Source organism: Sparassis crispa (assembly GCF_003851025.1).
Source record: "Sparassis crispa DNA, contig_000013F, whole genome shotgun sequence".
Lineage (NCBI taxonomy): Eukaryota > Fungi > Basidiomycota > Agaricomycetes > Polyporales > Sparassidaceae > Sparassis > Sparassis crispa.
In genome coordinates this window covers 565,383-590,898 of record NW_020939760.1, presented here as the reverse complement: position 1 = coordinate 590,898, position 25,516 = coordinate 565,383, and the positions used below count along the sequence as shown (strand labels likewise).

Below are 25,516 nucleotides of genomic sequence, written 5' to 3'. Positions count from 1 at the left end.
GGAACAAGGGGGAGACCGTGCCAGAGGTTCTGATCGTCGCGTCCGTACGTCAGCTGGGGAATGTATGTTGCAAGGAAAGAGAGATGAGCTTTTTTCTGGTTAAGTTGCGCAAGCGGCACGGCGATCGTACTCGATATCACGTGATCATGATCGAAAATAGATAGAACACAGCCACTGGCAGACCTTCAGATGTTTCAACCAACTGTTGCCAAACACAATTGAACGTTGAATCCTCCGAGTGAACCTCAGCATAGCCCGTTGATACCCTGAGTGCGAGTTTCCGCGAATGAGGACTGAGGGCTCACCTAGGTTGAACCCGGATGAAACTTAGCCCCGGGCTCAATTTCAAGTTGCCCTGATCATTTGGCATGGCGCGACATTATGTACAATGTCCAACTCATTTCCTTACCCGTTCTCTTTACTTGGGCTGCATCTTGTGGGCACGGGAAGAGTGCTGGTGATTCTAGGGGAATGCGAGTACAATAGGACATCAGATAGGATGGCTAGCTACGATCCTAAGGAAACGCTGCGGGCTCAATATCCGTGCTGCATGAGACCGCCTGCCATTCTTCTAATTCTTCCAGCGTGTTCTTGCAAGCTTGCTTCACGCTCAAATAATAGTCCTGGCCGAGACCAATTACTGGAGGGACTTCTCTGCCTTTAGCAACACCCTCTCCTCGAACGAGGTCTACGAGGATCTCTGCACCTTTCACAGGGTCTCCTGGCTGAGTGCGATCGAAACCTGACCTGCTATGAGAGGGGATCATGAACATTAAGAAGAGATAGATCTCACTATTCAGCTGGGCACGGACCGGAGCCATCAGGGAGTCGTAATCGGCGATGCGAGAGGCAGAAGTAATCAAGTTGGTAGGAGAGCACACCGCCGTACGGAACCAGCCAAGGTCGACGTGGATACTCCTTAAGCCGAGGTGAGATATCTCGGCATTGAGACTCTGCGATATTACTAGGAATAACGACAATTTCGGTGAGCCTTAGATGGCGCTGGCAAGAGCGGCCAAGCTAACCTCGCATGGCAGCCTTCGTAGCCGAGTACATTCCGCTCCCTAGCACGGACGGCCTAGTACTGAGACGTCAGTGCAGGCACCTGACTGTAGAAACACACGTACGTCCAACCAAGGGTGGAACCGATCCATACAATGGTACCAGTCCTCTCTTTGCGCATGAAGGGAAGGAATGCTCGGGCTACATTAACACCACCAAAGAAGTTGGTGCTGTAAGGAATACCTCATCATCAAACCTCCGAATCATGTATCACTTCTGAGAACCACTTGCTGGAATTGCCTGACCGACTCTTCATGAGTCATTTCCTCCACGGGTACGTTATGGCCGTAACCTGAATACGGGTGTTAGCTCAATTGCGGCTGAGGAGTCGTGACAGTTAGACGCTTGCCTGCGTTGTTCACCACAATGTCTACCCTCCCATGTATTTCGACAGCTCTGTTGGCTATCTGCTGCAATTTCTCGCAGGAATCCGTGACATCCAACTCCAAGATATCGGCGCCCAAAACCTCCAGATCATCGAGCTTGGACATCGACTGAGGTCGAGCCGTTGCTATGACGTGATCTCCTCTCTTCAGGGCGGCCAGTGTTATCTCTCGTCCTATCCCAGACCTGATTGCCGAGGAAGTGAGCTGAACGAGCCAGCATGATAATTGAGAGACGTACGAGGTTCCAGTGATTATCCATACAAGTGGCCTTTCAGACATAGCGAGGACGGTGGGGTGGCGGTAGACATGGATCACCTTGAAGATACGCTTATATATTCAAGTGATACCGGCCGTGGGTGTCTGCAGCAGGAACCAACAGCTTAGATTCATTCAACGAAGAGAAGTTGGGAGACACATCTCATATCAGACGAATTGCGAATAGCCGCTACCACTATCAAATATACTCATTAACCGCTGTAAGATTCGAAAGATATTGAATTTACCCGAAGCCACCACGGCCAGGTTTTAGCAACGCTAAAATGCCAGTACGACGCAATAGCTGAGTGACCATAAACAAACCCAGTGCCATGATGTTTCAAGATCATTGGCCAAAACCGGCCAATTGGAGTGGTGCAAGGGATCCAACTTCGATCAGAGGTTCTAACGGTCGCGAGGCCTTGACGCTCAGCGTGACGGTTCAAAGTCGAATGGAGTAACATGTGGGTCGTCTTGTCGGTTCACGTACATAAGATCACGAGGCAAAGTAATGAGCGTTGAACTGAGCTCACAAATTTAAGTACAAACTGTAGAGGAAAGAGAACACCAGGTGTTGCAAACTGCTCGAGAGAATCTCAGCTGCCAGAGCGCCAGAAGGAACTACGATATCAGCCATCCATAGAACTGTCAGCTTCGGTACTCGGTACGTCCCCGTTACATTTAAAGATAGCACTTCACAATGCACAGCATAACCACACCGATTGACAGCGAGAGTGCCAGGGTGGTCTAACTGTTATTGCTGCAAAGACAAGTCATGCGGGGTCCAAACGTGCAGAGAGAGAACTCACGTTTATCCTGTCTACATCATGCACATCAGGAAAACCCCACTTTTCCTTAAGAGGACACTTAAATAATTTAAATGGACTTATAGTCCTTATTTAAGGACATAAGGACAAAAAGGGCCTAAGGCATATTCCCTGAGTGTCTGAAATTCGACTTATTGAGACTTATTTGAACACTTGACTTAAATAAGGGTTGCCAGACCCAAAAGTCTAAATAAGTCCCTAAGGAAAAGTTGGGTTTTCCTGATGCATTTGAGAGGAAAAACTTGTTTTCTCGCAAAGGGCAAATGTGCTTCCCTCGTGTATAAGTATGCAGGGACAATCATCAGTGGCATACAGTACTTGTTCTACATAATACATTGATTTCTCGGGCGCTTGTGCTGGAAAACATTTGCCATCACATGACAAATACTTGATATGGCAATCCCTGCGGTAGTAACCGCACGACTTCCGTGACTACGACGACGACGCCAAAGTGTTACCTTGTCTGAACTTCCAGACTTGCATACGCTCTGCACGCACAGCACGAGCTCTATGAATCCTTGTATTCGTGTCATACTGGGATTGGAGAATACTACTGAACTGGTGCGTACAAATAATGTCATAAGTGAGCAGGGGCGGGCGTGGTTGGTTGTTAGAGGGCGTGTGCGGAGGGTGATGATGGTAAGGGAGGAGATGGAGTAAGGCGAGGGGTATCAAGAAACGGTAGGGAATAGTGTTAGTGGTGGAACAATAACTGGGGGTCACTGATGTTCGACATCATCCTACGAGGGGCTAAGGGGAGGGTAACGCGAGGTGAGTGGAATACAACAATATGATCAAAGCATCAGTGACGAGTAGTACAGGAGCTGATAAAGGTACAGGAAGCGCGTCCTCCAATGACAGAACGATGAGTACAACGCAAACCCAAGGAAAGAGCTGCAATGATGATAGCGATGTTTTGTTACAAGTCCATAGGCGAACGTGAGGTCGTCCGAGTCATCGCGCGCCGGCGCACGCTGACGAAGTCATCACCAGGGAATGTTCTCGTACGTGTTCTCGTACAAGAACACGCCTGCGAATGGGTCGTGCCCTGGCGTCGTATCGTTAAAGTCATCATTGTTCGCCTGTTGCGCGGGCAAGAACTCGCCGCCCTGGAACTCGCATCCCTGGAGCCGGGACGAAAGCGCCGCAAACTGCATCTCCCCTTCGTACTGAGACATGCCCATCTCGACTGGCGGAATGGCGTTCAAGTCAAAGTCGTCTGGGATCATTGCATCCGACTCGCTCCAGATCGACTCGTTCTGCCACTGCGACGTCATGTACGGGCTGTTGCTGGATTGCATATCACAAGAGACGTCCTCCGGAATTCCTTCGACGCACCGCTCGTGGGAATTGGAGACAGAGAGCATGGACAACGATAGCGCGTCGGCCGGAGTGAAGGGACCGCCTTGCTGAGAAATTGGAGATGGCGAGAAAGGATCTAAGGGTGAGACAAGGCTCGATGCGATTGAATCTGCGGGAGACATCATCCCTGGGGACATCATCGGGGCGCGAGGAATGGTAAGCGAAGGAAGCATAGGTGCGCTCTGATCAGGATACTTGGGCTGCTCGGGAACTTGGAACATGCTCTGGAGGAGCTCATCTGACGGCTTCGAAGACTGACAATTAGTCTCTGCGGCGCTGAGAAGGTAAGCCGGTACTCACTTGGAAGTTACCCTCGAATATCGCTGGCTGCTGGAACGACGACGGATAGACCGCACCATTCGGCAAATACTCGAAATGCGTCAACGGATCTGTATCTGACGGAGGAGGTATGTTCGGAAGAGGCGTACGGCGGCTGATTCTAGGTATCAGCGACGGGGACGTCGGGCACGACGGCATGATGACCTGTGGAAGCTGGATCATCTGGTACGCTGGCGGTGGCGTCGGCGCCGACGCTGCGCGACGACCGTGGCCATGGATGCGCATCTGGCCGTAGGAGGCGCGAGTCGGACTGCTCGGGGGTGAAGAAACAGGAAGCACGAACGAGATATTGCTGTCTGCGTCTGTATCGTGCTCACCCCTTGCCTTGCCCTTCTTCGCCTTCTTCACCCGCTGCGGACGATACACGTAGTTCGGGTACATGGTCTCGTGCTCCTTCTTCTTCTCCTTCGCCAGATCCTCCCAATACTGACGGTCCTCCTGCGACAAACCCTTCCACTGCTGGCTGATGGTCTTCGACAAGTCTGCCTGACGCTGCTTCTTGACTGGCGCTGCATGCTCGTCAGCCTCCTCCTGTGCCTGGCGGTCTTCGCAGCACTTGCGGCGGAAAAGGATGAACGCATTCTCGGGACGCTTGATGTAGTCGTCGTCGCCCTTCTTCGGTCGCCGTTCCCCGATATCGCTAGCGGCGGATCTACGTCGCTTGTGCGAAGCCTGCGAGGCTGGTGCCGAAGGTGAAGAAAGAATAGATGATGAATCGGTGTCAATGGAAGATGTAGGGGAAAAGGTGCGCAGTGGTGGCGGTGTGCAAACGATCAGCTTCAAGTCTGGCTCGAAGGGCGAACTGGACGTGGAGGCATAGGGAGCGTTGTGGATAGGGAAGGTGAAGGCGCGCGGCGTCGGGGAATGGATGGCGACTTGAGGGAGTGGTGCGTCCGTCGCCACTTCGGACGCTGCGGAAGACACAATTGGCGGTGAGTACAATGTGGCTATTGAAGTTGAATGCTGCATACTCACGTCTGGAGGGGATGTCGCGGGTGCGATGTACGGGCATGATTGTTCTCGTGAAAGAAGAATGGAACGGTGTATTTGATCGCACGGGGGGAGATCACGCAGAGGGAGTATCCTCGAGGCAAGACAATTAGCTCCTGGCGAGGACGTGTTGCGGGGTGGCTCAGAGCCCCGAGGAAAACAATTGGAGGACGGACGACGGGTAAGACAATACGGGGCGTATGGCTTTATAGCCTTCTATGATACGAACCCTCCGCCGAGTGCTTTGGTCCCCTCGCACGAGATTACGCGTGAGATCCCTTCATTGTCTTGCCCAGTCGGCCGCGTGCAGAGATCTAAGCCGAAACGGGGATCTGTTCCATTGTGTGGCCAAATAGGCGTACACATCCTCCAGAGGTCAGCTCTTATTGTTTACTCTCTCTTCTGCGGTTCCTGCTCCGAATAACCGGCTGCCCTCTGACCTCCCATATGCCGTTATCGCTTTTCCTCGAATCCATTTCCACATCACTCACGCCTAGTCACTCGCCCCCTTCCCAGACCACCACGCCTCGTTTCTCGTCATCCCCGCTTTCCGTGCGCCGTCGCGCGTTTACCCGCTCTCCGGTTTCGGTCACAGACTCTCTGCATCAGTCAGTAAATAACTCCCCCAATGACACATTTCTCCCCGTATCGGATTATCTGGGATCGCCTTCCCACCACGTTCTCTCCTCTGCATGTGGAAGGAATTGCCCTGCTGACAAGCCTGTGCAGAAAGGCAGGTCCTAAGCGAATCCACGGAGAGTGCGTTTGCGGATCCGATCGTATTACTGCAGGTTCTGCGCTGCGCTCGCTGCAATCATTGAGATAGATCCTGCTGGTGCACCGTCAGCGTCGCCATCGCATGGCTCCCACCGCCCGCCCATCGGCCCTGACGGAAATGAAACCTAAAGTCTTACTTATCCCGGCCTAACTCACAGAGCATGCGGAACGACGTCGGCCGCGCAGCTGCACAGTTCAGCACATACATACAGTTTTAATTCCTTTCCGGCTGCGTCCTGCAGACGAATGTTCAAATGTTCAGCCTTTGTCGACAAGTATGGTAACATCGTATTGCTCACGCGGAGACTCACGGGAAGTTGGTATCGTCGATATATGCTGCAGACGTCCTTGGTAGTGGAACCTGCGCGCCGTCTATAGCTTGTGATGATCCCGGATCTCAATCTCCATCAAGTGTCTATCTTTTACTTCCGGAACTTCCTCCTGCATATGCTCGTATTTCCGTCTGTCATACAACCCTCCATTCCGGGAAGTGCGTCTGGTGGCGCCCGCGGTCGAAGAATGATTTCTTCGATGGTCTTTCGATGGATTTCGCAACATTTTCCGGCTGCACCGTAAATATCATATTCGGAGGTCAGACCACCGCTTATAGCACGTTTGTCGCGGATGCCGGGGTCGGCATCTCGGTATCTCCGTTTGAAATGATTTTGTCTGCTCTTGTGAAGCTCTTGTGCTCTCCTGAACGCCCGCACCCCTATGACGCAGTGGGCGGATCAGTATTCAGAGTCTGTCCGAATGTCCGACAACCTGCGCTGGGTTTCAGCTTTTGTGAAGTGGACGCAAAACAGTACTGGATTGTTCGCCTGGACGACGAGCCTAGCAACAGTAGGAGACGTGACTTTAATTAACGGGTGTGGCGCCGTTCTTGCTGACCATGACGGCCTCGCTCAGCGAGAAAGTTTCTCGACACTGCCAGGCCTGCGCCCCAATCAATCGCGTGGCATCGTGTCTGGGTGGGTATATGCGCGATATCAAGAAGCAATCTATTCGTCATAAGAGTCAGCACTTCGTGTACGCTCTTGAACTGTAACGCACGCGTATCCCACATGAGGCGCAGGACACACCGCCATACCAGTATCTACGCGCGGATCCCTACCTCATCGGTGCAATCACGGGCCACGGGCCAACGACGGGCACTGGGAGAGCTCGACGGAACGAGTACCGGAAAATACTTCCGCACGCCCTAGCCGCCGCCCAAGATGCCTCCGTGCGCCCCCAGCTGGTCGCGGGGACACAAATTCACTGATATTATATTATCGCGCACAATCGCAATCGCACCGTGATCGCCGGCGCATCATGATCAGGAGTCGCCCCACATCTCCGCGAGACGTAACCTCTCCCGGGGTTGCTCCAGGGACAGTCGGGACTGGACGCGGAGGGTTGCTGGTGGCGTCGCGCAGCTGACCTTGGCGCACTGCTGGCTCGCTGATGCGGCGGAGCGATACGCTAGCGCGTTTAGCATGCTGATGTCGCACCCTCCATACTCCGGGCCACCCCTCTCACTTAAGAAAGGAAAGATTCGAAGCCCGCGGGCGCGGATACAGCTGTGGGTCCCATCGATATCCCGCCTTCCCGCTTCCCGCCCGTGTAAGCGCACGAGAAGGCGACGTCGAGAGAATAAGAGGTGAGATCTAGCATGATAAGCGTCGCTTCTAATCGTAGAATGGTGCCTAGCGTGTTGTCACCGCACTTCTCTAGTGCGTAGACGTTCGTAGGCGTCGTCGAGCTAACCACGAATCGCATTTTCGACTATCCTTCGACAATCGATGGGTCGCGATGCTCTTGGTCAGAGGACTCGGGAGGGCGTAGCCCGGCGTCAACAAGGACCTATACCGCCCTCGCTTGCGCGCATCCCGTCTCCGCTCCTCATCTGATTCTGGGAGGTTTCAGAGCAGCCGTCTCAGTCTGCAATCGAATCGATAATCTGCACGGAGACGGAAAGGTCAGCCAGGTGGATGCAATCAGGGCTCATCAATCATCGTGATCACACCGGTGCACACAGAGAAAGCTTAACAGTTAAGGACATGTGGCCCTCTTATCTATCACGTAAAATTCGGATTGGCGAGGCTGTGAAGCGAGTGAGCAGCATAAAAAACACCGTTGTAAGCGTAGAATTGACCGTACCATCAGTGACGACATTTCATGACCTGAGAAAGACGTGATAAATACGGATGAAGCGGCCGTGTAAGATGAGAGTTCAAGTCACCGAAGCCGAAGATGATGTGTCTGCCGGATGTATGCGTGGCAAGAGTATACCGTAGACGTCAATCGTGACTGCGCAGCAATCCTCGAAGTTTTCCAAGTGGAAAAAAATCTTTTGAACGAGAACATCTGAGTAGCGATGAACGTGCAGAGGCCTTCGTCCTAAGATGAAATGAACATTGAAGACGTTTGTTTCTAGCGTTATGAGTCTGACTTAGTACGACGCAGGACAATACAGAGGGCGGCACGGTCACGGTGCGCAGACCCAGGGGTTGCCACCGCAGTGTTTCAGCCAAGTTGTTGGGTCAGCGTCGGTATGTACTCTTTTGGGATGATCGGCGCAGACAAGACCAAATCGGGCCGAGCGACTTGGAGTCAGAACCACGTGGTCGATCTGCACGATCGGGAGCTTTCAAGTTCGACTCACCTCCTCCATTCTCAACGGCGTAAGTAGTTAAATACATCCACCGAACTTGAGCGACGACGGCCCAGCTCATCTCATTTCATCTTCCAGTGTTTCATACTTCATCAGGTTCCTGTTCGTAATGCCTCCGAAGCTGAAGCGGTCGCGCTCCTCTTCGCTGGCCGCCCAGGCGGTATCCAGCGATCCTTCATCTTCTCAACGAGCCAAAAAGTTGAAGCTACTAGCTTCTCATACCATTGACTCACCATTCCACGATTTCATACACCCCACGCCGTCGGAAGCGTCTCAAGTGCACGCGTTGCTGGCAAAGGAGCACCCGAGTGTCGCTTCAGAGCGCAAGGCGCCGTCGGACGCGAACGACTCCGCAGGGACCTGTGGCAGCGTGCCCAACGTGCTGGAGTCGCTCGTCGGCACGATCCTTAGCCAGAACACGTCCTCGCAGAACTCGACTGCGGCGAAGCACAGCCTGGACAGCACGTTCGGGCGGAACAACTTCGCTGCGATTGCGCGGGCGCCGCGGGCGGACGTGGTGGAGGCGATAAAGATGGGCGGGCTTGCGAATAAGAAGGCGGGAGTCATACAGAATATCCTTAATGAGGTGTATGAGCGTCACGGCGCGTATTCTCTCCAGCACCTTGCGGGAGTGGTGGAGTCGGAGAGCACTGGGAAGAAGGCCGGCAGTGTGTCGGATGAGGAAGCGATGAAAGAATTGGTGTCGTATGATGGGGTGGGGCCCAAGACTGCCTCGTGCGTTCTCCTATTTTGTCTTGGTCGGTCATCTTTCCCAGTGGACACGCATGTCTTTCGATTGTCCAAGATGCTCGGTTGGGTACCAGCAAAGGCGGACAGAGTCACCGCTCAGGCGCATCTGGACCTCAAGATACCCGACGATCTCAAATATGGGTTACACGTTCTCATGGTGGGGCACGGTCGGCGGTGTAAGGGATGCAGGGGTGCAAATGGCGGAAAGGGTGAGTGCGTCCTGAAGAAATGGATGAAAGAGCGGAAGGGAGTCAATTGAAAAACTTGATGCGAGGGTGACAAAGACAGAGGAAGATATCCCAAGTAAATCAGAGCATTATGGCATTTCCTTTGCATCGAGGATGTACGTGAGCAGATTCATAACTTCGGACAACTTGAAATTATTGACAATGATCGTTAATCAATTCGTCAGTTTAGAGTCCATTTTTTGGATACCTTCTCCACCCATTTTCTGTTGAGGACCCGCTCTTTCCGCTCTCTCTCGAAGTTGCTCAGTTAACTTACTTCCATCCATAATATGTCCTCACTAGGTCGCTGCAGTAATGTAATGAGTCGCGACGCGTGTTCACGTGACGCAGACGCTCGGTGCACGCTCGAGAATTCAATTTCAAGTGGTGCATCGCATAATACCTGCCGTACGTGAGAGCCTGAGCAAGGAATAGATGCTTGCTGAACGGTATTCAGAACTGGACCGCAAGTTCGCCTTGGTAGGCCCAGGCAGGGGTTGTTATCACTTTGGCAATTCAACGGTGTTTTTTCCCTCCTTCGTAGCAGCTGATTCTGAAGAGATGATGATAACGGGGACTATACAGCACTCAAAGGTAAAGACAGAAGTAGAGTGCCAGCCAGTGCCGCACAGGATTGACAACGCAACTTACTGGCAGGTCGGACTAACACAGGGCGCTACTTGGACCGACGATTATCCATCACTCGCTCAGTCCCCACCGGCAACGGGGATCCAGCTAAATCCGCTTCTCAAACATCACCGATATAGGTGTGGTACCGGTGACTGCCCATATTCCTCGGACATGCGACCATAGGCGCTCTGCACCTCGTGCCACAAAGTTCGTAACTCGAGGAACCATACCTCGGCTGGTATAATCACTGACGGTGTTAGTAGACTGTTGGTGGCACGAGCCTAGCTGGGGTCAGTCTGCTAACTGCGTATCGCCGCACGGTCGCACCTCGGCACGTTCACGAGTTTCGTCTGGCTCGCGACAGCGGTCCTCCATTATGACGGCCTCCCGTTACTCGTGACTGACATGCCGGAGGCGCTCGTTCCAAGCTCCGTGCGTGACGCCGTAGAAGTGCAAGCCACAGAGCGCGCGCTCTGCGTGATTATATCAGAAGCAGACCGAAAGTAAACCTCAGGAGTCCGCGCCCGGTGGGAGTGGACTGGTGGGAGTGGATTTGTGGAAGTTCTGCAGCGCTAAGCTGTCGATGGCTTAGGCCACAAATGTTACTTCGGACTGTCTCTGGTCGTAGCCTGTAAGTTAGATATTAGACTATCGTGTGCGTCCTGCGGAGTTCGTAGGGCACCGAAGAATCCACGCGATGTCTGAAACCTTGATTACTGCGCAACGAGAAGCGTGAACTGAACTGGAATTCATGTCAAGAATAAAATTACACGCCTAGGAGTATGACTCATGCGGCGCTCCTGAACGATCTGGAATATCCAGAATATTGACCCGACGGACACGACGTGCCACGAGATATATTCTCTACATTCAGTAAAGTCGGGAAGGTCGGGCTGAGGGTTGAAAATGGCGCCGAACGCCTGCGCGCCATCGCACACATCAGAAGAGTTCTGGGGAAAAAATCAGCCTCCGTCGTTGAAATGGAAATCGACAGCATGCCTTTGGGCCGGTGGGGTAGAGAAAATGGAAAAAAACCGACACGCTGCTGTCAACGCAATTGGAGGGAGTCCAGGTCTACAGGAGGAGCAGCGTGACAGAGGCATTCACGACTCGTCCAAGATTTTTCCATACCACACGAAGAACATATTTCGGTACTTTTAATAACAGTTATTTGCGTTCGCTTCGTGTGACCGAAACAAGGGACGGTCCACGAGAAGTAATCAGATTGCCACCCCGACCAGAGGTACTCCAGTCAAATTGACAAGGATGCATGTGGCGTCATCCAAGATGTCGAGATTGCTGTTCGCCGCGAGGCGGGAATTGGGGGGTATGTCAAGCCTGTGTCCCCCCAAACCCGTGACGGCGTGCCATATGACCCAGCAAGTAAATCGGTCCGGAAAATCCGAGGGGAAAGTCGGGTATGCGGATTTCGTTCGCACAGAACGTCAGTAAGGGGTACTGTGGGGGGTCTGGGGTAAGTGCTACTCGCAGCGTCCTAGCGCACGAGAGTGGCCAAGGAGGACAAGGTTATCCAGGGGATCAAACCGGACATCACGGAAGGGCGCTTGTCGAGGGACGAGCGCTCCGAGTAGTTCAGTAGCGCGTGCAGGCGGAGGTGAGCTCGGAACCTATTACGACACTGAGTATGGGATGAAAATACGTAGCATGGGAAGCAGCGCATGACCGCAGTGGTTGATGTCATCAGTACCGCAGAGCAAGAAACAGTCCCTGAGAATGCGTAGGTGTAAACGCCGATGCCGGGATATAGGCAGAAATTGGCCCTGTATGTAGCGTGACGAGCACCATCATTGCGAGGTGCGTATGCTCAGAGCAATTGCAGCAAACGGTCTGTGCATCAGTCGGCACGCCTTCGGAGTGATAGCGATTGCATTCCGGGTGGCCACCATCGGAGCCGATGAGCTGGATGATAAAGGTGACGAAGGGAGTGAAAGGTCCAAGTACTAGTAGGGATCTCAACTGATACGCTCTGCAAGACACCCTAGAGATCGGGCCGGCTTCTGACAAGATGAATATGAGATTCCAAAAGCAGAGCCATGAGTCCCAAATCAGAGTTACGACGCACCACGCTCGACGCGAATATGACAGCTGGAGTCCGAAACGCATCAGCTTTAGGCAGCTGCAATGGTCGCACCTGCGGATGTAGGGCGCCGCAAGGCACAACAACGTTTCGTGGATGTAGCTGATAGCCTTCTGTGCTTCCTACAGTGCCGCACACGTGGAGATGCGAACTGGAAAAGTGGTCACATATCGGGCAGATGGCCCAGCTTGAACCACTCGTGATGAGTCGATTGCGGGATTCGCAAAGAAAATTCTCGCTAGCATATCGCTGAAGTGTGGTGGCAGTTCGGATGAAGGGTTAAAAGTACTTTACTGGGTCAGAGGTGGATCCGGCCATGGTGGTGGTGGTGGTATACGTGTCGGACTGCGGTTACGAAAATGTCCGTCAAGCAGTGCAGACTGACTTAGCGGAGACAGGTGAAGGACCTACGACACCGCAGATAATCAATTTCAAATCTCCATCTTTTGATCTTAAAACTGCCCAGCTCGTAGAATCTCTGAGCCATAGGCCCTCACTGAAGATCGATGTTAAACTTAAGATGTAGTCAGTGCATGAACGAAATTTGGTTCGTGTTGACAGAAGCGGTATTCGGGGACTCACCCGCACAGGCAGCGAACCGGATGTGCGTAAACCCACGCGCGAGGACAGCTCGTCAAAAGAAAGCGGTCAGTGACATATCACCGGATAACATTACGTCTGGCTGATATGCTGAGCGAATATGCGAATTTTCGGGGCGGAACAAGGTCATGCGGCAGGAGGGATGCTTGACGGAATGGCACCTGAGCTCAGTAGCGTACCGGGCGGACATGAGGGGCGAGCTTCGGTGTCCCGCTCCTCTTCCATGCTGTTCATCCGTCATATCGCGACCATTTCGCAGCAGGGAAGATGAAGAGATCGAGAAGACATTAATCCTTCTCTGGAGCGCCAGGCCGAGAGGTGCCGAATGCAATCTGATTTCATTTGAAGTGAGAAAACATAAGGAACTATCACCGTCTCTCGACTATGGATACGAACTGTCGTCAAGCTGTTCCGAAGTGACCTGCGCGCTCCCTCTGAGACATGTGGCCTTCCGGAACGGTGCTGCGAGGAAAAAGGATAGTACTAGCCTGTATCGATATAAGTGCAAAATTCTCTTCCTGCGGAGCCGCTAAGGGAAGGTACTGACAGTGAAGCGTGCAAAGTAAGTATTACTTACCCTGGACCGAGGCTGGGAAGAGGAGTTCGGAAAGGTTGATCTATTGGGACAGATTGCCTAGAAGAGAAATAAGGGCGAGAAATACTTTGAAGCGCCCGCAGCCAAGTGATATTCTTCAGATCGCTGCCTGACGTTCCCCAGCCCGTTTCTGGCCGTCCTGCTCCTTGACTTACAACGTCGACAAGCCTCGAGAATGTCTGCGATGCTCGCCAACGACGTTGTCCTCGACGAGGCCAACGATGATGGTGCGTCTGCATTTCCGCATTTGGACTCCGTGCGCGTTATACCGACTCATCCACGACCATGGCGCGCAGATGGCATGCCCCCTCTCGTAGACAACCCCTACCCCGCTATGACCTTCACTTTTGCCACAGACATGACGCCTATCACCTACAGTACCGACGCGACCAGTCCCGAGCTTCCCCCCGAAGCCGCAGGCGCAGAGTTGGCCGTTTACTCCCCGCCCAGCTCCCCCGCACTCGGTCCCTCCCGGCCTTCGCACGCTAAGAAGCGAGAGGCGTCATACATACCTCGTTCGCCGAACGCGTTTATTCTCTTCAGATCCTCCTTCATCCGGGAACGGCACATCCCCGAGAAGATCGAGGGAAACCACAGCGCTCTGTCCAAGATCATTGGTGCGTTCGCATATCCATTCTCGCAATTGTTTCTCGCTCATTCAATTATCTGTATGAAGGTAAATGCTGGAAGGCGCTGCCCCGCAAAGAGAGGGAGGTCTGGGAAGCCAAGGCGATTGTCGCACAAGCCGAACACCGCCAAAGGTACCCTGACTGGCGGTTCCGACCTGCTGCAAACGCGCTTGCCAAGGTCAAGGATGGTCCCAAGCGAAGGAGTAATAAGAAAGGAAGAGGGGAGTCAGAGAAAGAACAACGAAATCGCGAGAAAAGGTGCGCCAAGATTGCGGACTTGCTGGTTGCGGGGAAGAAGGGTTTAGACTTGGAGGCTGCAATCAAGGAGTACGACTGCAATGCTGGAGGAGGGGTTAAGGTGAAAGAAGAGGCGAACGCTGTCGTGACGATGGAAATTGCAGCCGAGGAGAAGGTCACTAAGATTTCTGCAGGTGTTCAGTCTCAGGTGCGCTTCGCGACTGAGCAGGGTCCAATTCAAGATGCAGACTTCTGTCAGGACTCGGGCAGTCTCACAGCGCCCTGTCTGACTTCATTTGATGCGAATTTCAAAGTCCCGCTCACCGCCATGTTCAAGCGGTCCTCGTCTGCTCCCGCCTCACACACCCGCAATTCTAGCGGATATTTTGCGAAGGGAAACTCTACTTTCGCCGAGCGGCGCTACTCCGTTGATTCAGTCCGCCCTGCAATGATGTACCCGCCGTTCTTCGACCACCTCACTGAACACGAGGGAAAGCCACGTGTTGGAAGTGTCGTCAAGTTGGCTCACGATAGCGGCGAGGCAGTGGCTACAGACTGCATGTCTACCACGCAGCAGTCGCTTCAAAGCTTTGTTAAATCCGGCAAGACACAGCAAGTCGGAGACACAGCTCTCTCGTGGAACAACGTGAGTGCACCTCTCCTAGAATGCTACCTGCGTCATTTTCTGAAATTTCCTTAATTTTCTCTGATGGACGTAGGCATACCCTTTGAGTCCCATCTCAACCGATTGTTACAGTCCGAGTCTGCCTGCGTTTGAGCCCGACCTGGAAGGCGCAAGCCCTCTGCAGTCCCCGCTTTCTGTTGCACTCAGTTTCGTCCCCGAAGGCGGTATTCCTGGTTATCTTCCTGTATGCGACGGCAGTCGTGATCAATCTTACCAGTCCTCCTATTCATCGCTGAGAGGATGGGCAGGTGACGACATACCCATGTCTCCGCTGTCGCTTCCTTGCATGGGGGGGCCTCCATTCGTGTATGACGCTGAACCTGCCAGTATCATGAAAGACGCGTTCGCCGCAGCTTCGAGCGCGATCTACGGAGACTGGGACAACGGAGTCGACTTCACGCTTTCCGGTCGAAACTATCAGAATCCGTTCAGCTGGGACAGACCCATCGACGTGAAGGGTCTGGGGCAGTACGCTCAGGGCCCCAGAATCTGAATTGTCGCCAGGACGACTTCCAATTGTCTGGCTACACGCCGGTCCCTTCTGCGAAGGTCGGCATGTTTGCATAATTGTGATTGTTTCAGATTTGCCGTCCCTTTCCCCAGTGGGCGCATCTGTTAAGATGGAAGATTCAACTCTTCATTACGAGCTATCATAGATTTTTCCTCGTCGACTCTCTGCTCTGTGCACCTTCTGGGAGATTCAACTCTTCCGGATTTCTTTTCTCTCCATGACTCATATCGGATCAATCCACAGAATCACTCGTTGAACTCTCAGACCGTTTAACATTCATTAGATTGTGTTGTATCTCCTCTGCACTTGCGTATTCCCTTCATGATTTCTGGCACTGTCGCCTGTACATCATACCATGCTCTTCTTTTTTCCCTGCGACTTCCTGTTGTTTGTACGGTACTATACCGGCGCTCCGTGCCTCGGTATTTCTCTGTCTTTTGTGTGTACCACTGCCACACCCTCGTTATTTGTTACTGGCATCTCACCCATCTCTGATGTATACACCAAGACCGTTGTATTATTTACGTATCGCGGCCGTAACGAATGCCATGACTAGGTTATTGACGTCAATGTTTTCGATGCCCATTACCCACCGTCGGAAAGGCTCGTGCGGACTTTGGAATCTTGATTGCAGCGTTCATAGGCGTTCATTGACGCCGTCCGCTCGTTGGGAGAGATTTGACCATTTTGACTTCCCTTGACTGTCGTGCACGTGAAGGACCGATGCTGCCTAATCCAAGCTGATCTTCCACCATCACTTGGGAATTCTGGCGTGACGACTGTGCATCGACTCATCGACGGTCGAGACTGGAGATTGTAAATAATTGAACTCAATTTCACGCTGAGCCTCCGAGTCATCTGCGACCAGGACATGCCGCAACCATGAGGCACTGTGAGAGCACCGGGCGTCGGTGGTGAAACTCTGAGGCGCATATAGGAGCAGGTCCTTCGCTTACCCATTGTCCCCCTCTTTCGCTCACTGATCAGATTGCCCAGGCTTTCTAGACGGCGACTTCGAAGATCTGCACATACCAATGGGTTATAGTTATAAGTAGTGAGTCTGCCGTCACGTATGGCACCCGCGTCAGTCTGTCGTAGCACATGTTTCGTTCCTGGGACTCGACGCGTCGAATGGTGTTCTGGCCAGGTGAGCGCGCATCTCAAGTTTGGTCAGCGATAGGCTTCTGAAATCACGAATGGGCTGGTCGGGTGTGCCGTCCGGCCCTGGTTAGATATATTCGCTGGAGGCCCTGCATGTATATCATGCGCAGACTTCCCATCGTCGGTGCATATAGGCAATTATGCGGCACGGCGATCACACAACTCTACTGAACTTTCTTCACTTTTATTGACAGCTCGAGCTATCCTGGGCGGTCAGGTCGCACGGAAAGAAATCGCCACCATCAGTGTATCGGCCGATAAGGGTCAAGAAATCAGCCAATGACTGTTCTGCGGTGTCCATACTGAGAGTACCCCTTCTTCCGTGCCGAGGGGGTTCTCCTCGGTCTCGCCGTTCATTATCGAATCCAGAGATCCATATAGAAAGACGGGACCCCACTCATCTTGCTCGCCTCCGAGCCCAGACTAATACGGATGCTACTACTAGCATCATAACCGGCACAGTTCCTGTAGTAGAGATGGAAGGATCGCGAGACTGTAGATCAGGTGCAGCCTGCTCTTGTTTCTACACAGCCGCACTGTTCGACAGCAAAGTCCTCTTCCCAGGAATATCTCGAGTAGGCCGCCTTGGCGAGAGGGATCATTGATCTCGGTGCTAACACCCCAGATGATCTTTCTTCGTAAGGTTCGACATTGGCACATTGTTATGAAGGGCAGAGCGCTTTTTTCTGAATAATCCTGAGACTCCATTGTGTCCTCCCTTTGTAGCACGAAACCGGCTGCTTCGCGAAGGCTCAATCCTGAACTTATTTAGGTCTCTTTGCGCAGTTGCATCTCCCAACTGTTGTGCTTACTGTGCAAGAGGATTTTTCATCCACCACGTTTTGGTATGTCGCTCCGAAAACTTTATGTATATTGAATTGAAATCTCTACATTCGGGCGAATGGAAATCAGGATGTTGCCAGTACCCTGGAATTTAATTGACAGTCAGCCTATGCAATGTAGTGGACGCGAAATCCCCGCGTTTCAAACGTTGACAGATAGAACCACAGTCACCTTCCACTTCACGAACCGAGTCATGTACCCCATACGCGGGGAGCTGAGATAGAGTTCATCTCGGTGCTACTGGTAGGCGCGTAGTCCATATGTTCTGCTGTAGCAATGCGCGCTCTCGACTTCATGAATCCATGTCTGACACTGGCATACGCTGATAATCACGGCTTCCCAGACCCATTGTTCACTCTTTTCGTCGTAAATAACTTTCACCTAACAATGGACCAGTGGTCTCACGTCACCGTTGGCACGCTCCGCATCTCCGTCACCGCACCAATGATCAATAGAATGTCGCGGCTCCCCGATGGCAATGTCCATAGAGTTTACTGTCTGCGCCGGAACACATCCATCGCAACCTTGGCACGCAGTTCCCCGTGACACAGTAGTTGTCTGGCTGCCCGTTTACTCCGTTTGACTAACGGTTCGACTTTACCTCGTACTTTCTCGGCGCGAATCTCGTGTAAGCCAGGACTGGAGCTCACACTTGATTTCCCATTGTTCGCTCCGGCGGGTCGCTGTTAGATTTCAGAACTTGTCTCAGATATCTCACGCACGCAAAACCGATCTGTCTGCCGCTCACGAAACGCGCGTAGGTGCCGTGAGCGGTTGCAGTTATGGAACACACCTTCCTCATCTTGATGTGGCTACCTGCTCAGAGCCCGGTGTCATGCTCCATCCATGCTAGCTGCTGAGCAGCGTCTGCACAGTGCGCAAGGTGTACGGCACTGCTGCACTCATGTGACTAAATATTAGCTCAGGCGATTAATTGATCCACAGGTTTGAGGTGCTTTGTACGAGAGATATGCGAAATAAATCTGCCACGCCGCTGTCGCAAAGGTGACCGGGGACGGTGGTGTTCAGTCGGTCTGTTAAAAAGCACGCGAACCTCGAATGCCTTCCCTGCTCTACATATTACTTCAATCTCCATTACAGAAAGCACTCGTATTGGCTGAATTTCCACATTGACCGTTGGAAGACCCCGTCACTCAGCTCCATTTGTTGAACTACGCTGAGATAGACGACAAGCTACTATGAAGCACGTATGATACTGCGACTGGTGCGCGCTCGAGACAGTGGCTTGTCTGCGTCGTGAATTTTATGTAGTCGAAGATGAGTTTTGGTACCGGCTCGAGTTCGAACTATCGACCGCCTGCAGCTGGAGATCTCCGTGCATCTTAAGTTGCAACCGAGGCCAAGGCCGAGCCTGCTTTATCAGGGAACTACAGTGATTTGTCAGCTTACAGCTCCTTCAACGCGAAGCCTCCACGTCTCTGTATCATTTCTAACCTCTTTGTAACGACACACTCCTCTCCTTTATATTTCCCGGCAGTCCGCTTTGAAGGCGCATACATCGATTATGAAGTTTGTGTTCTCTGTCTTTGCCGCGGCGGTGTCACTAGGCGGCGTATGGGCGTCGAACGTCCTCGAGCTCGATGCGAGCAACTTCGACAGCGTGATCGGGCACGGTAAGCCTGCGCTGGTGGAATTGTGCGTCACCCGTTCCCATAGTCTGGGAACGGAGGAATTTCGCAGCGCATCTCTGCTGACGCAGTTTCTCTGCAGCTTCGCGCCGTGGTGTGGGCATTGCAAGGTGCGTGTCACGTCGTGTGGCTCGAGTGTGTACTAAAATATTCATGCATAACAGAATCTCGCACCTGTGTATGAGCAACTAGCGGATGCATTTGCGTATGCTAAGGATAAGGTGGTAATTGCGAAGGTGGACGCGGATGGCGCTGGCAGGCCCCTAGGGCAGAAGTACGATGTTTCAGGCTTTCCGAGTGCGTGTCTTACCTTGCCCTTGATTGCACGTGGAGTGCGTTCATTGAAGCCTGCTGACATTGCGTACGTTGTTCATAGCATTGAAGTGGTTTGGCCCTGATGGGGGCGAGCCAGAGAAGTATGAAGGTGGTCGGGACTTGGATTCTCTTACCGCTTTGTGAGTGAACTCTTTTGTCATGGGACGATAGTGCACGCCTGCAACGTTGTGTAACTGATAATTGACAACCACTTACTCTGTTATTCCCGCGTTGGTGTATTTGAACGGTTACTCACACAAATCGCTTTCAGCATCACAGAAAAATCGGGCATGAAGTCCTCCATCAAGCCTCCCCCACCACCAGCGTACCAGATTCTTGACGTTAGCACGTTTAACGATGTCGCGCTGGTGAGTGGTATGGCTGTATCGCGTTCCCTAGTGATCTCATCTCGCTACAGAACAAGGAGAAGGATGTTCTGATCAGCTTCACTGCACCCTGGTGTGGACACTGCAAGCGATTGAAGCCCATCTACGACGAAGGTCCGTATGCGCTCGTTTTGTTGCTCGCGGTAGTGGCGATTGACTCCGAGTTGCAGTCGCAAAGGACTTTGCGAACGAGCCTAACGTAAGTCTGCTGTGTACGCTGTCCCCCGAATTTCGCAACTCATTTTGCGCTGCAAGTGCGTGGTTGCGAACGTGGACGCCGATGCCGCACCTAACAAGCCCCTCGCGACTGCGTACGATGTTCAGAGCTTCCCCACCATCAAATTCTTTGGCAAGGATTCCAAGGGTGACCATCTGACTATGTATATCTCGTGTGAGAGGATGCTGACTGTTCACTATACTTTCTAGAGAAGCCTGAGGCGTACGAAGGCGCACGCACTGAAGAGGCATTCGTTGAGTTCTTGAACGAGAAGTGCGGAACGCAGCGGACTGTCGGTGGTGGACTTACCGAATTTGTAAGTGTCATACCTTCCCCGTATTCTCTTTTGTCTCATCTACTCGAATACTCGAATACTCGAATAGGCCGGGCGTCTTCCGGAGTTTGACACCCTCGCCTCGCAATTCTACGCCGCTACCGGCGCAGCGCGTGATGAGGTCTACAAGCAAGCATCTGCCCTCGCTAAGACCGTTGGGCCGGCAGCGAGGCACTATGTCCGCGTCATGGAGAAGGTCGTGAACGGCAGCGAGGAGTACATCCAGAAGGAAACGAAGCGGTGCGTTCCACATCGATAATACATCGAGATGGTATGAAACTGAGATGACGTACGCGGGTTCCACAGGCTTGTATCTATCCTGAGCAAGCGCACGATGTTGCCGACGAAGCTCGACGAGATCAAAATCAAGGCGAACATCCTCGGGGCATTCGCACCTGTCAAGCGGGAGACAGGCGGGAGGGCTGCTGCGGAGCTCTGAGCTTACGATAGGCTGTGGAGGACATCTGGCGTGTCCATGTAATGCATGCTTTGGATAGCTTTTTTCTCTTCAGACCCTATTTATGGAGCAGGGCATTACACTCATACAGTAAGCCCACGAAGTCAGTCCAGCAAGGTAAACACCACCGTCAAAATGATACGTGAGTCCTCCACAAGAAATATCATAAGGTAGCAAAATAGGTACACGTTGTACGCACAGGCTTCATGGCGGTTCTAGATAGCAAGACTGTACTCGTACTCGCTGCTGACGCTTTGTGAAATCCAGAGAGCGATAGCGGAGAGCATAAGTGCGACATTCTGGGAGATGTTGGCGTAGCCGTAGTACAAGAACTGTTCCGGATAATCAGGCATGACGTATTTCAGGATATGAACCGTCTGCAAAACCCCCTGATAAGCACACAGACGGCAAAGGATAAGACAGCACGCACGACGCTCCCAGCCAGACCTCCAGCCATGAACGCGAACCCGATGAACAAAATCAGCCGTGCGCGCCACACCGCGTGCGCATCGCCATCACCGAGCCCTCCTTCACCACGCACGCGGTCCTTGTCGATGAGATTGATGATGAGCATGCCGAGGAGGGAGCAGATGCCAGGCACCCAGTCGACGAAGGTGACGTGCACCGGCGGTGGTATCTGTGGGTCGTCATACGGCGGGTGTGCATGCGCCGAGAGCACTGCGGCATCAAGGAACGTCCAGTTCGCTAGCGCGAACTAATGAATGACCGGAGCAGGTTGGTCAGTGCGATGGTGACTGCGGGTGTGAAGGTGCTCACCAGGCCGCCCGCGAGATATATGCCGATGGTTCGCCTGTGCTTCCCGAGGTTGAGCGCGGGGAACGGGTTGAGGCAGACCCTACGAGGGTCATAGTTAGATCGGGGAAGAGACATGGTCGGCGTCGTTGGCGTCGGTGGGCACCAAATGGTATGCACAGATATAAGCGTGAGAATGAATGTGCACCTCTGCCCGATAAGGAAGGCTACGTCGTTCGCTTTAGCGTCCGTCTTTCGTTGAAGCTCAACTCAAAGATACCTACAAAATAAGGACACTAGTCGAGAGATGCAATATATAATGTAGAGCGGATAGATTGGGAAAGAGGCGTTGGCAAGATAGGCCCAAGGGGGTGGATTCACAATGAACTATTTTACGAACTACTATTTACTCTTGCATACGAGATCCTAAACTTGAGTTACTGTCAAGCCACCACTATATCTAATTTAAATACTAACGAGACCGGTGTGAAATCACTAACCTTCGTCTTGCAGCGAGTTGGTGATCCCAGCGTTCGTACATTTGATCCATACCGTGACCAACGTTCGTTCACACGCAATTATCGGGGGAAGAATAAGAATTCGCTAAGATGTTATTTGGAAATTCTAGTACACCGAAGAGGAATCAAGCCGAAACGACGAGCTCTTCTCTCTCCCTTGTGATTCTCTCTGATGCCCTTCTTGTGCTCGCGATACGGGCGGGCACTACAGATTGCCTAGAGCCCATTTGTCACCCTAATGCCTTTTGGTTTTGAAGTTCTTCCTTCATGGTTGTTTGCCGCTGCTTGAAGGACGTCCTGTGAAATAGGGCCAATGTACTCAGACTGACAGTGTGGATATTAGCTGACCTGGAACAGGGAAAAACGTTCATCAGGTTTCTGCCCTCAGAGCCTCTTCCACACAGCCACTACAAATACACAAATTTTAGAGGTGCCCGCAGGAACTGGACGTTTTACAACGCAAACACACTGATAATGCATGAAGTGTCGGTGACACCCCCCCGTGGATACCAAGCGCGACATTAATCAGTCCGCTTTTTAGTCTCCATGCAGGAGTATACCTCCATATACCAATTATGCCACACCTTATGTCAATAGAGTTCCATCGCTACCCCCCCGGCAGCCACCAACGCGTTTGTCCACGTGAGCGTGTCGCGAGAACGGCGACTGCCTTTTCGGTGTTTTCACGGCTGCTCTTCGAACTGCTTCGTGAATTATTTTGAGAGAATTATATCCTCGACCGTCGAATTGAAACACAAAAGCCGGAATGCTGTCCAGTCAGGCGACGTACCCGACTTCAACAAACGTGGTGGAAAGTCCCAAGCTGGTCGCTGCTTTCACTGCTCTTCTGCAGGAGCAGGCTCAAGGAGGTATGCAATGAATAGCTACTTGATGACGGACTTCTTTTAATGATGTCTATTCGCCACGATATCAAGAGCTAGAGTCTCGCTACGCAGACTGCGTTCGGTTGATAGAAACGGCCAATAGCCTGTCCAGTCGGAACTTACACGAGGACCCGCGATCGAGTTATTTTAAGGCGATTGCAACGCTTCTAGGGGATAGCTTCACAGTTCCGCTCACTTATTCTCGGGATGGTGGCGTCATATCAGAGGTGTACACGAATCTTGGCATGGACGAGAGGGTGCAGCTGATGGTGTGCTGCAACGGGATTGCTCGTTGCATGGCGAAGTTGTAGCACAGGGAGGAGGTACGTATTATCGTAGGCAATCACCACATCATTGATCAAAGTGGGATTGACTAGGCTCTGAATTGATATGAGGAAGTTGACGTGTTGTACAAGAATGCTCGTTTCGCGGCAAAGCCTGCACTGTTTGGTAGGTGTAATTGTGAGAATAATCGTTGTTTCTCGACTGATAGTCTACTCAAGAGTGGGCTGTATACCATCCGCAACCACAGAGATTGGACTTCCATCTCCACTTCACACACAGGGCTCGTTGGCGCATCCGATATGTTCTTGGCTCTCGGAAACACCGGTTCAGCCACGCATCGCCGTGTCGTCGGCGATGAGGCCATCCGTGCACTCCCCGGGCCCGGCGAAACTCGTCCACTGCGCGCAATTCTACCGTCGGGCTCTGTCAACAGTCTCACACAATTTCGGCATCCTGATCCAGAGCTACATTCTGACCATAGATTGTCCGACGAGTCGCTGCAGGTCCGCGGGTCGTGGCAGAAGATCACATTGCCACGGAACATCAAGTCGCGTATAGCATTTGCGAGCTTCATCTGGAAAAGTGCGCCATCTTCTTGGCGCGTTTTGATCTTCCATTAATATCGCTGGTTGGTTGGTCCAGGCCGTATGTATATTGTCGGCGGGCAGCGTAGCGGAACGTTTGAGGTGTACAACGACGCGTGGTGCCTGGACCTCACGAAGCTCGATGGATGGCGCCAGCTGCCGCCTTACCCCGGAAGGTATCTGATGCACACAGAGATGGCCGTGCACGGAAATAAGGCGTATGCCTTCACTGGCCGGGCTACTATCGAATACTTCGACCTGATCACCGATCGCTGGAGACAGATAAGGACGACGTTCGTGGACGCAAACGGACACTCCGCTCCATGGCCGTACGCCGAGAACGACGTAGATGAATACGCTGTACACATCGTCCGCGGACACATTTATGTCTTTGGGGCGTCGTGAGCAGCTGCAAGCTCGGGATAAACTGCTTTATGGTACTGGATCTTGCGACCAAACGCTGGGAGAAGCTGTCTGGCACCACAGGTGAACCCATTGCAGATAGCACCTGTCCGGGGCCGAGGAAAGGCTTGGCAAGCTGGGTGGATGCCCGGGGCGAGAAGATATACTTCATGTATGGCATGGCGGATCGAGCTGCATCTCAAATGTTCCACCAGTCGCATCCTGCTCAGGAGTCGCATGGATATGATGATCTCTGGAGCTGGGACATCCAGCAGGGCAAGTGGTGCACAGAGCGACTGGTAGGGAGAACACCCTGTCCAAGAGCAGAGTTGTCGCACGCCTTCGTAAGTACGCAGACCATCGAACGATTTGGTCTTCTTGACAGTTTCTGCAGCTTGTTGGAACCTGCAGTAGAATTCCGTGTTCACCTTTGGAGGCTACAGTCCGGAGCTGCCGACGCTATTTGCCACGTCGGGAACCTGTTTCGGCTTCTCTTACTATGCAGATACGTTCATGCTTGACTACTCGTCCCCAACACCGAAATGGAAGCATGTTCTCACCCGAGGGTTCCTTACTTATCGTGCCCAAGCCACGCTCCTCACCGACCCCGCTACCGGACGGATGTTCCTCTTCGGTGGGTACATCAACACAGATTGGGTTCCGTCAGGGAAGCATAAGAGGACACGCAGCTTCGGGGACGTCTGGCAATTCCGAGTGGACGTCCCAGGAGGGTTCTTTGAAGAGGTGGACATGGATGACGAGGAGCGTACAGCCCTCGTTGGGCCGTGGCAGAAGTGCTTCAGCTGTGGATCGATTGGGCCATGGAAGAAGTGTGGTGGTGAATCTTGCAAGTGTCCGCATCCCCTGATCTCAGAGGCTTACTTCGGTGGCGGACTAGGTACATGCAGAGGGCGAGCGTTTTTCTGCGACCCTCAGTGTCTGAAAGACGGCTGACCGGAACATAGACGCATGTATGATTGCGCCAGAGCGTAGTCCCTATACCAATGTACCAGATCTATCAAATTTACAATTGTGTTGCAGCATGCTACTATATTACCCTCCGGACGATTTGCGTGGCGAGATGCTGGGGGACCATATACCCCGAGAGGGAC

The 25,516-nt window shown here is 52.6% G+C and overlaps 11 protein-coding genes across 11 annotated transcripts; 6 read left to right on the top strand and 5 right to left on the bottom strand.

Moving 5' to 3' along the window:
* Positions 1-515: 515 nt before the first annotated feature.
* Positions 516-1,727, bottom strand: SCP_1402130 (Uncharacterized oxidoreductase; the record flags this gene model as incomplete). The annotated part of the gene is made up of 7 exons (XM_027763920.1): positions 516-742; positions 794-964; positions 1,026-1,078; positions 1,128-1,232; positions 1,294-1,354; positions 1,412-1,632; positions 1,687-1,727. The coding sequence occupies 7 exons, from the start codon at positions 1,725-1,727 to the stop codon at positions 516-518; spliced, it is 879 nt and encodes a 292-aa protein (XP_027619721.1).
* Positions 1,728-3,516: 1,789 nt separating this feature from the next.
* On the bottom strand, positions 3,517-5,243 carry SCP_1402120 (hypothetical protein; the record flags this gene model as incomplete). The annotated part of the gene is made up of 3 exons (XM_027763919.1): positions 3,517-4,137; positions 4,193-5,142; positions 5,207-5,243. The coding sequence occupies 3 exons, from the start codon at positions 5,241-5,243 to the stop codon at positions 3,517-3,519; spliced, it is 1,608 nt and encodes a 535-aa protein (XP_027619720.1).
* Positions 5,244-7,519: 2,276 nt separating this feature from the next.
* On the bottom strand, positions 7,520-7,759 carry SCP_1402110 (hypothetical protein; the record flags this gene model as incomplete). The annotated part of the gene is made up of 1 exon (XM_027763918.1): positions 7,520-7,759. The coding sequence occupies one exon, from the start codon at positions 7,757-7,759 to the stop codon at positions 7,520-7,522; it is 240 nt and encodes a 79-aa protein (XP_027619719.1).
* A 1,004-nt stretch (positions 7,760-8,763) lies between these two features.
* SCP_1402100 (DNA glycosylase) lies at positions 8,764-9,663 on the top strand (the record flags this gene model as incomplete). The annotated part of the gene is made up of 1 exon (XM_027763917.1): positions 8,764-9,663. The coding sequence occupies one exon, from the start codon at positions 8,764-8,766 to the stop codon at positions 9,661-9,663; it is 900 nt and encodes a 299-aa protein (XP_027619718.1).
* Positions 9,664-10,366: 703 nt separating this feature from the next.
* On the bottom strand, positions 10,367-10,636 carry SCP_1402090 (hypothetical protein; the record flags this gene model as incomplete). The annotated part of the gene is made up of 2 exons (XM_027763916.1): positions 10,367-10,525; positions 10,589-10,636. The coding sequence occupies 2 exons, from the start codon at positions 10,634-10,636 to the stop codon at positions 10,367-10,369; spliced, it is 207 nt and encodes a 68-aa protein (XP_027619717.1).
* Positions 10,637-13,729: 3,093 nt separating this feature from the next.
* On the top strand, positions 13,730-15,598 carry SCP_1402080 (predicted protein; the record flags this gene model as incomplete). Its single annotated transcript, XM_027763915.1, has 4 exons — positions 13,730-13,781; positions 13,851-14,171; positions 14,231-15,066; positions 15,140-15,598. 4 exons carry the CDS (start codon positions 13,730-13,732, stop codon positions 15,596-15,598), a joined length of 1,668 nt encoding a protein of 555 aa, XP_027619716.1.
* A 3,547-nt stretch (positions 15,599-19,145) lies between these two features.
* Positions 19,146-20,960, top strand: SCP_1402070 (Protein disulfide-isomerase tigA; the record flags this gene model as incomplete). Its single annotated transcript, XM_027763914.1, has 11 exons — positions 19,146-19,276; positions 19,352-19,379; positions 19,434-19,566; positions 19,646-19,724; positions 19,856-19,952; positions 20,003-20,084; positions 20,141-20,169; positions 20,226-20,334; positions 20,397-20,503; positions 20,571-20,761; positions 20,828-20,960. 11 exons carry the CDS (start codon positions 19,146-19,148, stop codon positions 20,958-20,960), a joined length of 1,119 nt encoding a protein of 372 aa, XP_027619715.1.
* A 233-nt stretch (positions 20,961-21,193) lies between these two features.
* SCP_1402060 (UPF0220 protein) lies at positions 21,194-21,869 on the bottom strand (the record flags this gene model as incomplete). Its single annotated transcript, XM_027763913.1, has 3 exons — positions 21,194-21,355; positions 21,409-21,693; positions 21,756-21,869. The coding sequence occupies 3 exons, from the start codon at positions 21,867-21,869 to the stop codon at positions 21,194-21,196; spliced, it is 561 nt and encodes a 186-aa protein (XP_027619714.1).
* Positions 21,870-23,015: 1,146 nt separating this feature from the next.
* SCP_1402050 (hypothetical protein) lies at positions 23,016-23,444 on the top strand (the record flags this gene model as incomplete). The annotated part of the gene is made up of 2 exons (XM_027763912.1): positions 23,016-23,118; positions 23,185-23,444. 2 exons carry the CDS (start codon positions 23,016-23,018, stop codon positions 23,442-23,444), a joined length of 363 nt encoding a protein of 120 aa, XP_027619713.1.
* Positions 23,445-23,550: 106 nt separating this feature from the next.
* SCP_1402040 (hypothetical protein) lies at positions 23,551-24,407 on the top strand (the record flags this gene model as incomplete). The annotated part of the gene is made up of 3 exons (XM_027763911.1): positions 23,551-23,583; positions 23,637-24,000; positions 24,061-24,407. The coding sequence occupies 3 exons, from the start codon at positions 23,551-23,553 to the stop codon at positions 24,405-24,407; spliced, it is 744 nt and encodes a 247-aa protein (XP_027619712.1).
* Positions 24,408-24,917: 510 nt separating this feature from the next.
* On the top strand, positions 24,918-25,358 carry SCP_1402030 (hypothetical protein; the record flags this gene model as incomplete). Its single annotated transcript, XM_027763910.1, has 1 exon — positions 24,918-25,358. The coding sequence occupies one exon, from the start codon at positions 24,918-24,920 to the stop codon at positions 25,356-25,358; it is 441 nt and encodes a 146-aa protein (XP_027619711.1).
* Positions 25,359-25,516: the final 158 nt, after the last annotated feature.